Source organism: Dendrobates tinctorius, unplaced genomic scaffold (genome assembly GCF_039654945.1).
Source record: "Dendrobates tinctorius isolate UK_male_01 unplaced genomic scaffold, ASM3965494v1 ptg000051l, whole genome shotgun sequence".
NCBI lineage: Eukaryota > Metazoa > Chordata > Amphibia > Anura > Dendrobatidae > Dendrobates > Dendrobates tinctorius.
Window position 1 is genome coordinate 8,955,586 of NW_027361719.1, and position 18,085 is coordinate 8,973,670.

Genomic DNA, 18,085 nt, shown 5'->3' on the forward strand with positions numbered 1-18,085 from the left:
TGGTGGTTACTGGAGGTAGTGGAGCTGATCTGATTGACAGAGGCTTGCCACCTGATAATGACGAAGACGATTGTAGATCTGGGGTTTCTGATTGGGATTTAAGACAGCTAACGCCCTCTATCCCTGCTGGTGATTTTCATCCTGTGCTTTCTGAGGTCTGATGTCTCCTGCTCTTTCCCTGCATGGTTCAGCTAAGTGGTTCATTTGCTATTCTGTTTGCATTTGATCTGGTTTTGTCTATCTCTGCTTTGTGCGGGTCAACCAGCTCTGGCTGGGGCTGTGCTGAATGACCGCCCATATGTTACTGCATGTGCCAGTTTGTTTTGTCCCCTGTTATATTGGTCTCTTTTTGTTTTGCTTTCAGAATATACCAGAGTGCTGATATAGTGGGGGCGAAGTCGTATGACTTCAGTGTTTTTTGTGCTTCAGACGTGTTGGACTTTTTGCAGGGTTTTTTGCGTGATTGCAGACAGTGTCTTTCCTTTCCTGTCCTGTCTAGTCAGTGTGGGCCCTATCATTTGCTCAGTCTATTTTTCTGCCTGCATTTGTGTTTTCATCTTGTCTCACTGACAATATATGTTTGGGGGCTATCTATTCCTTTGGGGTCTGCTCCGGGGCAGTTTAGATTTCCCCTTTCTTGCTGTTTTGAACTGCTTGGACCATTATATTTTAATGGATTTATGAATAAAAAGAAAAATTTTTTAACAGCATCCTGGATTGCTCACGTTATTGCTGGACCTTGCTTTGCCGTTGTTCACATTTGTATGGATGGACGCCTACATCCTGATCCGGGCACAACGGAGTTAACCAGGTTAGCTGAGGTTCCAGGTCGTTCACAAGAGTGAGCTGGTCTACATTGTTGGATATATATATATATATATTCTACTGGATGGGAGATACATTTCTCCCAGCAGATTAATGCTTGGCCGGGTTTTTCCCTAAAGACAGCACCTGCGATGATGTCATGGTCACGTGATCAGCCCATGTGATGTCTACCTCACCGGTGGGAGGGGTTATGGGCTATGTAATTGAGGTTGGTATTTATTTGGCACATGGTGAGTGTGTGTCTGGAAGTTACAGGAACTTGGCTGGACTTAGCCTGAACTTGTATACAGGATCCCCATGATGCAGAGACTCTCAACAACCCTGGGAATGGCACCTGGTGGATGCCGCGGGACCTGGCAGCCACTTAGTTAAGCCCGTCCTGTGCAAGGGGTGAGTCTGGGACCAGTGGTTCTCCATGCTGGAGTATATTTGTTTTTCCTTACTTTCTGTTAACCGGCTGTTTGCAACGTGAAATTAAACCAATGAAATTGGACTTTAAGCCTTTGTGTTGCCTCGTTACTGCAGCCCTGCCATTACCTACCAGAGCGAATCCCTACAATATATGTATATGTGTGTATATATGTGTGTGTGTGTGTGTGTATGTGTATATATATATATATATATATATATATATAAAATATTGACTGCACTCCTATTTGGTCTATGTAAACTTTTAAAATTCGTTGTATTTGTTTTTGAGTCTCTCAAGTTATTAATGTATTATTAAAAGTTATCTTGTAGGGATTATTTGTTTTTGTTTCACGAGTTACTGAGACCCCATTCTCAATCTTTAATTTGGTTTTGTTTTGATGTCTATATGTTTATCTGAGTGGCCACCCTCCATATAGTAATGTAGTCATGGTGGTGACAATTGCTCAGTATAACATCTGTACTCTACAGGTTTGTGTAAATGGTTGATATCCTAAAGCCACCGATTTCCAGCTACTTGGCAGACATAGAGCTCTGGTTTTCATTTGTACTTAGGCACAAAAATATGAGTGGATTGTATAAAAGCTTTCCATAGTTTGTGGGTTGATGTTTCTCGTAAAAGTGATTTAGAAAGAGCTGCTGGAAGTTTTAATGGCAGTATTTATTGGTGTGTACTGGAAGATAAAACTCGTGGTTTTCAAAGATTGATTCTTAATTCTAGGTCTCTATGGCACTGGTATTCTAGTATACTCTCCAATATTAATACTTCAAATCTGGACCCTCTCTGACATGCATACTTCCTTTAAAGGGAGCCTGTCAGCAGGATTGTGCACAGTAAACTACAGACAGTGTCCGGTCGCGCCGTTATACTGATTATAATGATACCTTGGTTGATGAAATCCGTCTTATGATTGTTTAATCTTTTTTTTCAGTTTTGAATTAATGATATGCTCGTGCTCTGGGGTGGCCTGTGGGGTGCGGCTTCATGTGGTGCTCTGCTTAGGTTTTCATAATGCAGATTGCTTTTCAGTTTTGCTGCTACTGCACAGGTGCGGGCGGTGCGATCTTGGAGGATTTTTTTTTGCTCTAGCAAGATGGCGCCGCCGGCGCATGCGCAGTAGCAGCTATCAGATCACTTCTATATACATCCTATGTCCATTGGGTCTTTATTATATATGGTAACTGGGTGTGTAGGTTTAGTATATATGTTATACTGCTTGATATTTTGAAATAGTCTGGTGGACCTCTGTCTGTTAATCTTCCTTATTTTGACACTTTGTTACACTGTTTGATTATTTTTAATGCATTGTTTATAATAAATATTCTTGTTTTATTTTCACTGGTAGTTTATGGTTAATCCAGTTTTCTCTTTGCTATGTGTGCGTAATTCGGAGTACTTCATCGCTTTATCTTATGGGGGGGACACTAGATTCTAGTCCCTTACCCTGTGATTATATGTGCTTTTGGGATTTTTTTTTATTAATATATAATAAACTCTACAGGGTGGTTTGTCTGGAACACAATATGACAGACGTGGGCAACATTTTTTGGTCCAAGAGCCATATTGTCATACTGAATCAATCCCAAATCCATAAACATTTTTAAAGGGGCACTTACATAAATACAAGACCACCACTGCCCCTTTCTATAATGTAACCCCTAGACTTCCCCTCGCCATAATGTCCAGCCTAGACTGCCCCTCTCCATAATGTCCCCCTTCTGTACTGCCCCTCTCAATAATGTCCCCCCTCTGCACTGCCCCTCTCAATAATGTCCCCCCTCTGCACTGCCCCTCTCAATAATGTCCCCCCTCTGCCCCTCTCCATAATGTCCCCCCTCTGCACTGCACCTCTCATAAAGTCCCCCCTGCATTGACTGTCTCCATAATATACCCCTCAAACTGCCAGTATCCAAAATATCACCCCAAAGTACCCCTTTCAATATCTCCCCCCACAATGCCTCTCTGCATAAAGTCCCCCCACCCTACTGCCCCTTGCTATATTATGCCCCCTCTCAAAATTCCCCCTAATGGCCCCATAATGTCCTCCGTTGCCCCATATTGTGCCCTCCCAGTAATCCCAAGCCTTCCCTCCCCCACCACCTCATCTAGAAAAGCACATTTAATTCTCAGCTCCTCCATGGAGCGCTTACTTGTGCCTGCCATCTCCACTGCCTCTGTAGTGCTGGTGACAGCAGCAGTGTGATGATCAGGTGAGAAGAGTGCTGACCTCATCACACCGCTGCAAGTTGGGGCCGGGCTGAAAAATGCTTCTCTGCCCGTTCCGGCAGCCAAGTGTTCAAATGTAATCGCGTCTGATAGATGCAAATACACTTGAATATAGAAAGAAGGAAAGGGCCATTGCCCACAAAAATGTGGGGAGTTTCCAGCACAACCAAGTGGATAAAAACTGTAACTTTATTGAATCGAGTTAAAAGTGCATGAAAGTTAAAAACCTCAACCTGATTTTTTTTTTTCCTGTCAGCTGCAATCACCGGCAGGTACGCCATCCTCTGGTTTCTAATTGCAGCAACAGATCCATCTATACTACCAGTGTGAACAGTTTCTACCTCCCCGCTCTCCCCTACCACCTCCTCTGCATAGCAAAATATGATACAACATAACTCTGGTTGGTTAGTTATTCACTAGTCCAAAGCAATAATACATGACACCTAGCTTTATTAGTAACAGCACACGTTCCACCAATAAAGTCCAACAATAATTGAGCAAGATAGCAGTTGCATTGAGTGGTAAAGATAAATCTAAATTGATGGTGTTCCTTTTGGAGGTTTTGTTGGCATTGGCTTAGTGACTTTTCTTATTCTGCATCTTTAATGCCCCTCAACAACCTACCCAGGCCTTTTAACTGAACCGACTCAAGAATGGTGCCACTAATGAAGCTTCTTAACATTCCACACCGTTTAATACCACATTTATGGCCTCCACGAAGTATGACACCCTAACAATTCCTCTCCCATACACAGTATGATATCCCAAAGTGGGCCTCCACACGGTATTGTTCCCCTACAGTGCCCACACACATTGGAATGACCTAAATGTTCCTCAATAATGATGCAGCGCAGACAGTATGATGCCCTGACTGTCCCCCATTTCAAAGATATGCCCACAAATGATGCTTACAGTAGCCCCAACACAGTCTGATGTCCCTCCAGCCTCACCACATAGTATGATGCCCCTGAACTCCACTGGCAAATCTAAACGTAATAATTCACCTAGCCCCATTTCCATGATAGATGGAGCAGATCTACTGTGTCTATTCCTGGTACAGCAGGCGCGACAAGGTGATATCATCGTGCTTCCTACACCAAGCCTCGGATGGGACAGGTAAAAGGTGGAGCTAAGAGATGGTGGCTCCTTGCTTCACTATTATGTTGAACTCCATCTGTGTCCCAAAGACACAGATACAATTAAATGCAAACCATGCTGCCCACCTCTCGGGTCAACCCGCCATACCCAGGACTGATTGCACTTGATCTGAAGAGGCTAACAGGCATGTCTTCATTGCGCTCCTTCCCTAATCCTATTTCTCTCAGGAGAACACTCTATCAGGACGGTCTCTACCCCCTTTGTAGGCAGCTGGTCCACCATGCCCAGTACTGTGACAGAGGCAATCTCCCCTCCATAACCTAATACAACACATACTAACTTAGCTCCTGCTATTTTATTTCACACGTTTCTTAGGCTAGTTTCACACTTGCTTTTTTTTGCAGCGCGTTTTTCCCGCAAAAAAACGCATTGAAAAAACGCATACAAAAGCATACAACTGCTGCGTTTTTTTCAAGCATTTTTATGAGCATGCATGAAAAAAACGTTTTTATGCGTTTGTATGCGTTTTTAGTGCGTTTTTACCGCGTTTGCGTTTTTTTCCAACATTAGGTGGCCCCTCACACTAACCCAAACCATGACTTTACTAACCCTAACCCTGACCCTAACCCTTAACCCTAACCCTGACCCTAACCCTAACCCTGACCCTGACCCTAAACCTTAACCAAACCATACTTAACCCTAACCCAAACCCTAAACCCTAACTAACCTTAACCCTGACCTTAACCCTGACCCTGACCCTAACCCTGACCCTGACCCTGACCCTAACCCTTAACCAAACCATACTTAACCCTAACCCAAACCCTAACTAACCTTAACCCTAACCCTAACCCTGACCCTGACCCTAACCCTTAACCAAACCATACTTAACCCTAACCCTGACCTTAACCCTAACCCTGACCTTAACCCTAACCCTGACCTTAACCCTAACCCTGACCTTAACCCTAACCCTGACCTTAACCCTAACCCTGACCTTAACCCTAACCCTGACCCTGACCCTGACCCTAACCCTGACCCTAACCCTTAACCAAACTATACTTAACCCTAACCCTGACGCTGACCCTGACCCTAACCCTAACCCTAAACCCCCTTAACTAACCCTAACTCTAACCCTAACTCTAACCCAAACCCCTAAATTCCATGGTTAACAAAAAAAAAACGCATGTGCAAAAAAACGCATACATGAGCATGCCAGTGCGCACGTATGCGCATCCATAGGATATAATGGCCATTTTTAGCGCAAAACGTGCGCATACGTGCGCATGCGCTTTTTTGCAGGGCCAAAAAATGCAACATGCTGCGTCTGGAAAATACAAACGCACACCCCAAAAAAACGCAGCGCATGAAAATCGCATACGTGCGCTTACCAGCGCGCAGGTATGCGCACCCATGTTAAATATAGGGGAAAAAACGCATGCGCACGTATGCGTTTTTTTCCAGCGCAAAAAAACGCAAATGTGAAACCAGCCTTAATCTGTTGTTAACATACATGTATGTGTTCCTCTGTGGTTTTGCTGCCTTCGTTCTGAGTTTGCAAAGTGTACAGTCTAAGGCCAGTTTCACACGTCAGTGGCTCCGGTACGTGTAGTGACAGTTTTCTCACGTACCGGAGACACTGACACACGTAGACACATTCTAATGAATGTGTCTATGCAGATGTCAGCGTGTTTTCACAGACCGTGTGTCCGTGTGCAAAACACGCTGACTTGTCCGTTTTTGTGCAACAGCACGGATCACATGGTCCCATACAAGTCAATGGGTCCGTGTAAACACGTACCGCACACGGATGCTGTCCGTGTGCTGTCCGTGTGCGATCAGTGTGCGTTTTTAAAAGTCAAAGGGTTAACATTGAAAATAATTTTTCAAATACACGGACAGCACACGGAGAGCACACGGATGGGACACACGGATGGCCTCCGTATGCACACGGACACGGATAGCTCCGGTACCGGTTTTTCCGGTACTGGAATTATCTGGACGTGTGAAACTGACCTAATATGAAATAAGTAAAATCATTGCATCATTGTGCACAAAGTTTTGCCTGTGACAGCATACAACTGACAGTGGAGGTGAGTGTTGGACCATCACCAATCTGGTATTGATGACCTGTCCTAAGGATAGGTTATCAATATATAAGTCTGGAACAACCCGTTTAAGAGATCAATTGCCTCTAACATGTATTTCTGTGGCATCTTATGTATGTATAAATTGTAAAATGGTGCATAAATATGGACCTTTAAAGTCTAAACCAGAAGCCTTACCATTATGTTAATTATGTTGAGTGCAGTAAAAAAAATATAAATGTTTACTATCCAATGCTTCTGGTCATAGATCTTCAAGAGAAATTCTAAAATCTTATTTCAGACACGGTATGAGGCTAAAGACAAGATTGTAACCTACATTATACAGAATTATCACTGCAAGACAATCTTACTGACCAGCAGAGGAAATGCATCTGTCAGGTTACATAAGGTTAATTGCTCATAAAGCCCGGTCTAGTGGGATACTCTAGCCTAGCTTTTCTCCGCAGCAGAGATAATAATGAGAATTGTTCTGCAGAAATATAGTGATTTTCTAAATGGAAGGCTCAGTCTGTTAACTCTTGAATTTCAACCATTACTTTTCAAATATGTGTGAATAGAAGAAAACACGTCTTTGATATGATACAGTTAGACATATTGGGATCCACAGATTTAAGGTATGTTCACATGGTATTTTTTTCATGGACATAGGGGCATATTTAATTTCAAGCCAAAATCTATATGGAAATCACCTTCAAATGCCTCCCACTGTTTAAAATAAGACATCAGCATTCCAGTTTGTCACTTATTAATGCTGACTGAGTGCTGATTACACCCAGAATCCATGTCAGATAGCCACACTTGGATTACCCGTGCAGAATGGGGCTAAACTATATGTGACTGGTAGTGGTAGAAGCACAAAAGTCAGCTTCATATTTTTGGGCAAATAATAAAACTAATATCCCATGAAACACTCAATCCTTATTTCCAAATTAACGTAAACGCTCGCAGGCAGCAAAATGTAGTCAATGAATGTGAAACCAGAACTTGTAATTAAACAGTAGAACTTTAAATTATGTTGCAATATACTCCGCGCTTTCAGATCTTCAACGCTCATGCGTTTCAAGTTCTTGTCGTCAATCTGAACAACCAGCAAGGATCTATAATAAATTATACTATTTAAAGGTGTTGATCAGGACTTTTACTGATGGCCTATCCTTAGTATTAGTCAATATCAGATCAGTGGGGATACAACACCTCTGCCGATTAGCTGTTCACAGTGACCGCGCAGACGGATGTGCTGAGTTACGGACCTACACAGCACAGCTCTGTCAACTGCAGACAGGTACGGCACATCTGCCTCTTATTGATTTTAAAAGGGGGTGGATGTGCAGTACCCGGCGGCGGCGGCCACTCTTCCATTTATGGAGCTGTGCTGTAAAGCTCCACAACTCAGCACATCCAGTCTCTGACGGTATTGGGATCAGTTGATCTGTGGGGGTTGCCTAGTGTTTCCCCACCGATCCAAAATCGATAACCTATCCTAAGGATATGTGCGCACGTTGCGGATTTGATGCATAATATTTTCTGCACTTTTTTACGCGCATAAATTGTCCAAAAATACAATGCAATACTTATGCAATGTCATTCAATGACAATCGTGAGGTGTTGTGCACGTGATCAGTAAATTTCATTCCGTATTTGCAGCGTTTTATTTTCTGCAGCATGTCAATCCTTTGTGCGTTTTTGCCTGTGTTTTTGACCCATTGAATGGACAGGGAAAAAACACTTCCTAAAACGCATGCAATAATGCATAAAAAAGCGCATATTTTCTGCTGCAAAAACCATTCCAAAATTTCTGCAAGCAAATACGCATCATGTGGACATAGCCTAAGGATAGGCCTATATTAAAAGTCCTGGACAATGTTGTAAAACAAATCTAGTGCACAAACAAGCTCCCCCCCATGTAGGGGGTCATTAGTATGCATGTGGATTTTTTTTTTTGTTAGAAAGGTATACATAAAGCATTTAGTTCAAAGAGTACAATCTTTATATTAAAAACAACCAATCAAGAAGAAGGGAAGGGGTTTCCAAAAGGACAGTATTTGCGCACGCAGGAAAAAATTGTGCAACAAAATTGGGTTTCATTTTCTCCTGTTACCCTTGTGAAAATAAGAAAATTGGGGCTGAATAAAATTTTTTGTGGGAAAAAATGTGATTTTTTTTTTTTTTTTTTTTTCACAGCGCTACGTTATAAACATCTGTGAAGCACCTGGGGGTTCACTGTGCTCACCACACATCTACATACATTCCTTGAGGGGTCTAGTTTAAAAAATAGGGTTACTTGTGGGGGGTTTCCATTGTTTAGGCACATCAGAGACTCTCCAAACGCGACATGGCATCAGCTAATAATTCCAGCAAATTTTGCATTCAAAAAGACAAATGGCGCACCTTCCCTTTTTGAGACCTGCTGTGCTCCCATACAGTAGTTTCACTCCATATAAAGGCTATCGGTGTACTCAGGAGAAATTGCACAACAAATTATGTGGTGCAATTACTCCTGTTACCCTTGTGAAAATGCAAAATTTGAGGCTAAATGATCATTTTTGTGGGAAAATTTGATTTTTTATTTTCACAGCTCAAAGATATGAACTTCTGGGAAGCACCTGGGGGTTCAAGGTGATCACTACACATCTAGATAAGTTCCTTGAGGGGTCTAGTTTCCAAAAAGAGATAACTTTGTGTGTGTGGGGGGCTCTCCAAACATGACATGGCATCAGTTAATAATTCCAGGAAATTTTGCATTCAAAAAGTCAAATGGCGCTCCTTCCTTTCCAAGCTCTGCCATATTCCCAAACAGTAGTTTTCCACCACATATTGAGTATTGACGTGCTCAGGAGAAGTTGCACAACAAATTGCAGGTTACCCTTATGAAAATAAAAAATTTGAGTCTAAAATAAAATTTATGTGAAAAAAGTTAAATATTCATTTTTCCTTCTACATTCCATTAATTCCTGTTAAACACCTGAAGGGTTAATAAACTACTTGAATGTGGTTTTGAGCTTCTTGAGGGGTGCAGTTTTTAGAATGTAGTCACTTTTGGATATTTCCTGTCATATAGACCCCCCCCCCCAAAGTCATTTCAAATGTGATGTGTTGCCCCCCCCAAAAAAAAAACAGACTGTAGTAGAAATTTTTTTAAACCCTTCTGATTTAAGGGCATAAGAATCAAAAGTTTGAAAATTGCCTTTTTGTCACCAAATTTCCTATTTTTTGTCACAAATAAATGCAAGTGATATCAAACTAATTTATCCACTAACATGAAGTCCAATATGTCATGAAAAAAAAACAATCTCAGAATCAGTTGGATCCGTTGAAGCATTCCGGAGTTATCACATAAAATCACACTGGTCATAATTGTCAAATATGGCTTGGTCATAAAGGTGAAAAAACCGCTTGGGGGTGTGTGAAAGTGTAAAGACCGGTTGCCCAAACAGGAACTGAGAGGATGCACACTGTACATGGCAGATTTGCCGCATTAATTCTGTGTCTAATAACCTGTTCCATACATCTTAATGTGGTTATTTCTGTAGCATGTGCAGACTCATTCAATAATGTTCCTTGATATTTTATAGGTCTGAAAAGTATACAGCGGAGGCATCATGGCACTCAGTGGTGCTTTTAAAGCAGTCACCAAATCCCCTGGGCTTTTAATTTGGAGAATTGAGGTAGGTTTGGGTATTACATTACAAACAGACTAAGGCTGGTTTCACATTTGCGTTAAAACAACGCTGCGCCCTGCGTCGTTAAGCCCCGCCCCGAGCCAGCTCCCTGCCCGCCCCATCTGGGATCACCGCCTACGTTCGCATTTGCACGCATGCGATCGGCGCACCCTATCTTTAGCATAGGGTGCGCAGATCATGCGCTGCCAGTGTGAAAGTAGCGTGCTGCGCACTTTTGACGGTGCGCCGTGCGCGCCGAAATGCAGCATGTTGCATTTCGGCGCGCACGGCGCACCGTCAAAAGTGCGCAGCACGCTACTTTCACACTGGCAGCGCATGATCTGCGCACCCTATGCTAAAGATAGGGTGCGCCGATCGCATGCGTGCAAATGCGAATGTAGGCGGTGATCCCGGATGGGGCGGGCAGGGAGCCGGCTCGGGGCGGGGCTTAACGACGCAGGGCGCAGCGTTGTTTTAACGCAAATGTGAAACCAGCCTTAGGCTACTTTCACACTTGCCTTAGGAGACGCAGCGTGTGCTTGGCATGAAGCTCCGCCCCCTGCCGCACCTCCTCCGGTCAGCTCCGCCTATGCTCCAAATGTGTTGCATTTTGGTGCCGTCGGCGCATCGTCAAAAGGACGCATGCGCCGGCAAAAGCATGCCTGCGTACCCAATGCTAAAGATAGGGTACGCAGGTCGCATGCAGCGTCATGCGCCCATAGACCACTCCTAACGCAAGTGTGAAAGTAGCCTTAGATGTTCATTGTTCATGTGATAATGTGTCTCAAGAAGTAACAAACATCTGCAGTACTGCATTTAATTAAATCTCAGTTTTATAAAATAAACAGGTCTGAGAGTGTGACATATGGCTATCACAGAGTTGTGCTTACTTTTGAAGACCAGTATGACAGATCATTTATTGATCTAGCTGGTATGTTAAACTATGTTTGCTTACAGGGAAAATGTGTGATAAGTCTTAATTGCATAGACGTATTGTTTAAATCAGTTTTTTGCTTTAAAAAAAATTGGTATTTTTTTCCATATCATATAAAATCCGTAATCTGGCAATTCTCACGCAGAACACTGTGGCTTTTAGACTCATACTTCATATATTTTCAGGAAGAGTTTACAGCAGACTCATTTTAATCAAAGGCAGGTAACCACTCTATACTCAGCTGATAACACAGAATCCACCATCCTAATAGTCAATGTCTCAGCTGACCCTGGTCCTCCTCTCATTGCGATGACCTTTCCACAGGCTTATTAGACATTTCAATAGAAAAAAAAGATAGTGCTGGGATCTGACCATTGTGGCTATGTGCATGTGTTGTTTCCTGAGACAAGAGTCCAAAGAAGCCCAAGTGGCCATTGCAAAAATTGCAAGATTTCTTTATTTTAGTTTCAATACAGGTTATGCTAAAAAAAAAAAAAAAAAAAAAAGAAAACTATTGCCAAATTGAAAAATACATTTAACACAAAAACCTGATTTAATCAATAAGACCTTTTGAGATGATTGCTTCCCTTTAAATTCTTGATATCAAGCTGTTACTGCCTATATGCTGTCTCATGTGCCAAATAAAATGAAAACCCCTTTTTTCCAATCTAAGATGTGAAAGAGTTGGGAGATGAAATGTAGGGCTCATTACATGATTTGTAACAAACTATACCCCCCAGGGTCAGGAAAGGGTGCTATCTCTGGAGAAATCATTATGTTTTTGTATCATCATCCGAGTTATACGCTCATGTGAGCGAGCCCTAAAAAAGAAGTAGACTGCAGCCAAGTTGTTTATTCTTCAGACAATTAATGTTTCAACCTCAGTGGTGTTTGCAAAGCATTGACCGTTGGGCTAAAATGATGCATGTCCATTCCTACAGATTAGTCAGACATACATAGCTACATAAGTTGAAAAAAGACCTAGGTCCATCAAGTTGAATCTTTCTCCATCAATTTTATATTTTGTCACTAATTTAACTATATAACTTGCAATGTTACTGTATATGTCATTTTCTGGAACATGCCTCCTGATGTCAAGGTCACCCACTGCCAGAGGCAGAAAAAAACCAAAACATCTTTGAATCTCCCCCATATATGACTTTAGGTACTTTGTTGTTTTCTTTGCAGGATTCATTCTGTTTTAACAAACTGCAGTCTAGCTTGTCTGTGTGTTAGCAGTAGAGTCTTCATGGATCTCCTGCTATATCGTTTCATTTAATTTAAATGTCGATGGATAGTTCATGCCGACAGTGTGTCTGCAGGACAGATTGAATTTTATGGAACTTGATTGGGTTACTTATCCATCATCCGGACTACCCTGTGTAGCAACTTTCCTCAATTTTACATGCTGTCCATGACCAGGGAGACTAGTTACAGTACCATTGGTTGTAAACTTCTTGATTATGTTGCACACTGTGGACAAAGGAACATCAAGATCTCTGGAGATGGACTTGTAACCTTGCAATTGCCGATATTTTTCAACAATTTTGGTTCCCAAGTGCTCTGACAGTTCTCTTCTCCTTTTTCTGTTCCCCATGCTTAGTGTGGCACACAGACACACAATTCAAAGATTTTCCTATTGCCCACACCTGTTACTTGCAACAGGCAAGTTTGAACAAGCATCCCATGCTTGAAAGAAGGTTGCATACCCACATTTTTGGAAAGGTACTAACAATTTTGTCCGACCCATTTTTTGGGTTTTATGTGAAATCGCATCCAATATGCCTTTTTTTTCCCTCTGTTTTTTTTTGTGTTGTTCCCATACACACAAAGGAAAGAAACGAGTATAACAAAACGCGTAATTGCAATAATTTTAAGGGAGAAATGCTTTATTTTCTGGAACAATTTCAAGAGTGCCAACACTTTTGGTCATGACTGTATATAAAATATAAATGGACAGGGATAGCTGTAGGTTAGTTATTGCACAGTGAACCTTATGGTATACTACTGTGTATAATGCACAAATAAAATAAGCATATAGTGCCTTAGTAACATCACTGTAAGGATTATCACAGGTAATATCTATATTGGTACTTTTTAATACATATTACTACTGGGCAATGGTTGTGATAAAAGAGCTCTAGTCTGTGGCTCTCAAGAAGTGAAGATGAAGACTGATTCCCGGATCTGTTAATTTGGGGCTTCAGACTGCTATGCATTTTTATGAGTCTTTTGGGCAGCAGGATAAAAGCAAAGAATAATGTTTTGCTTCAGTGCATTTTCTCAGCTGAGGCAGGGTTTTCTTCTCAGTGAAATACTAGGGTGCCAAATTTTAATTGATAGCGTAAAGAAACAATTGAAATGTGACCCTGTGCCAATACTACAGTGTTTACACGACAGTCAGCGGCACAATCCCGTTGATTTCTAATGTGCAAATTAAGACATTTGTTTTATTAAAATAACAGGTTGATATCTGATAGAAAATCAAACATAAAGAACATCTGACACCCGCTCATCCTCTGTGAGATAAATATAGATTAGCGGACAGATCCTCTAAACAGTGTGGGTGATTGTGTCCAAAGTATTTCACAGAAATGCCAATGAGGCTTTGAGACATATTGGGAAAGTAAGAATTGCATACACATTATGTAGCTTTGGTCGGAAAGCTATTTCAGCTGACTTCCCTATACACATGGACACTTGGCCAAGCATGCACACTTATTTTAATGTAGATAGAGAAATAAGTTACTGTCAAGACTCCGTAGGAACTACATACCAAGCATGTGTGAATTCAACATGCCCAATCCTTCTTTTCTCCAATCGCTGCTATTTGGGCATGGCAGAGTAGTTACTATACTGCTTGGCATATCTTTCCAAAATTGGTGGGTTTGGCCGACTTGAATCCAATGTTAGTAGAGAAGAACTTGGCACTCAAAAAGATTATGCAGAAAAAATTCCATTTATTGGCATCCAGAAAGCATATTTGTGATACGTTTTGGTCCCTGAATGGACCTTGATCAGAACTGGCTCAGAGGAAGATTCTACAGTATATTCCACTCTGTGTAGTAACACTTCAAAAGGATTAGATGCCTGGATGACGTTGATGGACCTGCATGAAGCAGCGCATCTGGGGTATGCGACCACCGTCGCTGTGGATGTGCACAGTTACATGTCAACTAGATAGATGCAGCCTCACTCAGTGCAAGTGTATTGATCAAGGACGGGCAAGTCTTGTCAGAATATGGCCAATAGTATGCAAATTACATACTTGTGGTCACATGACCATCCAGTCCCGACTCCGGTGAATCCTCACAGCGTGCAGTGCGCAAGATGTAAGGATTCACAAGTCTGCAGTCACATAAAATGACTGCAGACTTGTAGCCTAAGGCCAGGCAACCCTTTTAATGAATAACACAGGCTTACAAAAAAATGTATTTAGCAGGTTCCAAGGTTTTTTTTTAATGGATTTAGGGTATTTTGAGGGCACTGAATTAAAAAATCCCATTACTTCTTTGAAATTGGTTCTAGGTTTTGCCATAATTCAGCCATGAAAATAATGCATCACCCCCTGCTACTTTTGTGTGATAACTTAGAGTTGAGCGATACCATCCGATACTTCAAAGTATCGTATCGGATGGTATCGGCCGATCTTTAAAAAAAGTATCGGTATCGCCGATTCCGATACCGGAAGTCCCATTCAAGTCTATGGGACTTCCGGTATCGGAATAAGAAAAACCCTTTCCTGCCCTTGTACAGCCTCTCTGGGGTCTGTACGGGCCTTTCGGGGGGCTGTGCCGGCCTGCCAGGGGGTCTGTGCAGGCTCCGGTGTTCTGTGCCGGCCTGCCAGGGGGTCTGTGCAGGCTCCGGTGGTCTGTGCCGGCCTGCCGGGGGGCTGTGCCGGCCTGCCGGGGGGCTGTGCCGGCCTGCCGGTGGTCTGTGCAGGCTCCGGGGGTCTGTGCAGGCATCGTCCGATGGGACTACAAGTCCCATCGGGCGATGCCTGCTACCATGACAGTGATTGACACATTAGCCAATGATGGGACAGTAGTAGTCCCATCATCCGGTTAATGTGTTAAATGTAAAAAAAAAAAAAAAAAAAAAAAAAAAATTACATGCTACATTCATACTACATACTACATGCATGCTACATTCATACTACATACTACATACATGCTACATTCATACTACATACATGCTACATTCATACTACATGCAACATACATACTACATATATACTACATGCATGCTACATATATACTACATGCATGCTACATACATACTACATATATACTACATGCATGCTACATACATACTACATATATACTACATGCATGCTACATACATACTACATATATACTACATGCATGCTACATACATACTACATGCTACATGCATGCTACATACATACTACATACATGCTACATATATACTACATACATACTACATATATACTACATGCATGCTACATATATACTACATGCATGCTACATACATACTACATATATACTACATGCATGCTACATACATACTACATGCTACATGCATGCTACATACATACTACATACATGCTACATATATACTACATACATACTACATATATACTACATACATACCACATACATACTACATGCATGCTACATATATACTACATGCATGCTACATACATACTACATATATACTACATGCATGCTACATACATACTACATGCTACATGCATGCTACATACATACTACATACATGCTACATATATACTACATACATACTACATATATACTACATGCATGCTACATATATACTACATACATACTACATATATACTACATGCATGCTACATATATACTACATACATACTACATATATACTACATACATGCTACATACATACTACATATATACTACATGCATGCTACATATATACTACATGCTACATACATACCACATACATACTACATACATGCTACATATATACTACATGCATGCTACATACATACTACATATATACTACATGCATGCTACATACATACTACATGCTACATGCATGCTACATACATACTACATACATACTACATGCTACATACATACCACATATATACTACATACATACAATACATTCATACAATACATACATAGACATACAGTACATATAACATAGAGTAACATACTTACCAATACTTGTCACATTGTTCCCCGAAGCCATTGTCGTCTACGGAATAAATATTAACATAACAAACCACAAAAATACTCACCCACGATCCGAAGCAGTCCACGAGTGTGTCCCACGACGATCTTGGGTAGAGAACTGCAGCATCAGCTGATGCTGCCGTTCTCTACGGGCTGCAGGAATCCAATGACGGAAGGTAGGTATCCTTCCGCACTGTATTCCTCCGCCACTTAAAAAAAAAAAAAAGTCCCTAGTCTCACTTTATGCCATTGCTGTGTGGGAATTTCCCACACAGCAATGGCATAAAGTGAGACTAGGGACTTTTTTTTTTTTAAGTGGCGGAGGAATACAGTGCGGAAGGATACCTACCTTCCGTCATTGGATTCCTGCAGCCCGTAGAGAACGGCAGCATCATCTGATGCTGCAGTTCTCTACCCAAGATCGTCGTGGGACACACTCGTGGACTGCTTCGGATCGTGGGTGAGTATTTTTGTGGTTTGTTATGTTAATATTTATTCCGGAAAGACAATGGCTTCGGGGAACAATGTGACAAGTATTGGTAAGTATGTTACTCTATGTTATATGTACTGTATGTCTATGTATGTATTGTATGAATGTATTGTATGTATGTAGTATATATGTGGTATGTATGTAGCATGTAGTATGTATGTAGTATGTATGTAGCATGCATGTAGCATGTAGTATGTATGTAGCATGCATGTAGTATATATGTAGTATGTATGTAGCATGCATGTAGTATATATGTAGCATGTATGTAGTATGTATGTGGTATGTATGTAGCATGTAGTATATATGTAGCATGCATTTAGTATATATGTAGTATGTATGTAGTATGTATGTAGCATGCATGTAGTATATATGTAGCATGCATGTAGTATATATGTAGCATGCATGTAGTATATATGTAGTATGTATGTAGTATATATGTAGCATGCATGTAGTATATATGTAGTATGTATGTAGTATATATGTAGCATGTATGTAGTATGTATGTAGCATGCATGTAGCATGTAGTATGTATGTAGCATGCATGTAGTATATATGTAGTATGTATGTAGCATGCATGTGGTATGCATGTAGTATATATGTAGCATGTATGTAGTATGTATGTAGTATGTATGTAGCATGCAGTATGTATGTAGTATGTATGTAGCATGCATGTAGTATGTATGTAGCATGTATGTAGTATGTATGTAGCATGTAGTATGTATGTAGTATTTTTTTTTTTTTTTTTTTAACATTTAACACATTAGCCGGATGATGGGACTACTACTGTCCCATCATTGGCTAATGTGTCAATCACTGTCATGGTAGCAGGCATCGCCCGATGGGACTTGTAGTCCCATCGGACGATGCTTGCACAGACCCCCGGACATCAGCACAGCCCCCCGGCAGGCCGGCACAGCCCCCCGGCAGGCCGGTACAGACCCCCACAGGGTGCACAGCCCCCCGGCAGGCCGGCACAGCCCCCCGGCAGGCCGGCAGAGACCCCGGGCAGTCCACACAGCCCCCCGGCAGGCCGGCACAGCCCCCCGGCAGGCCGGCAGAGACCCCCGGAAGGCCCGAAATGACGGCGCATCATGATGCGCACACACCGCGCATCATGATGACGTCAGGCCGTCAATCAACT

At 41.8% G+C, this 18,085-nt stretch overlaps 1 protein-coding gene across 2 annotated transcripts in view; it reads left to right on the plus strand.

Annotated features, from left to right (window-relative positions):
* AVIL (advillin) overlaps positions 1-18,085 on the plus strand; it is a 134,626-nt gene that overhangs the window by 32,513 nt on the left and 84,028 nt on the right. Inside the window, exons 1-2 of one of the 2 annotated variants that reach the window (XM_073576757.1) lie at positions 1,094-1,215; positions 10,254-10,346. In XM_073576757.1, coding sequence (XP_073432858.1) covers positions 10,281-10,346 — 66 coding nt within the window. In that variant the 5' untranslated portion in view covers positions 1,094-1,215; positions 10,254-10,280. Of the gene's footprint in view, positions 1-1,093; positions 1,216-10,253; positions 10,347-18,085 lie in introns of those variants that run through there. The other variant, XM_073576756.1, reaches the window with a different exon arrangement.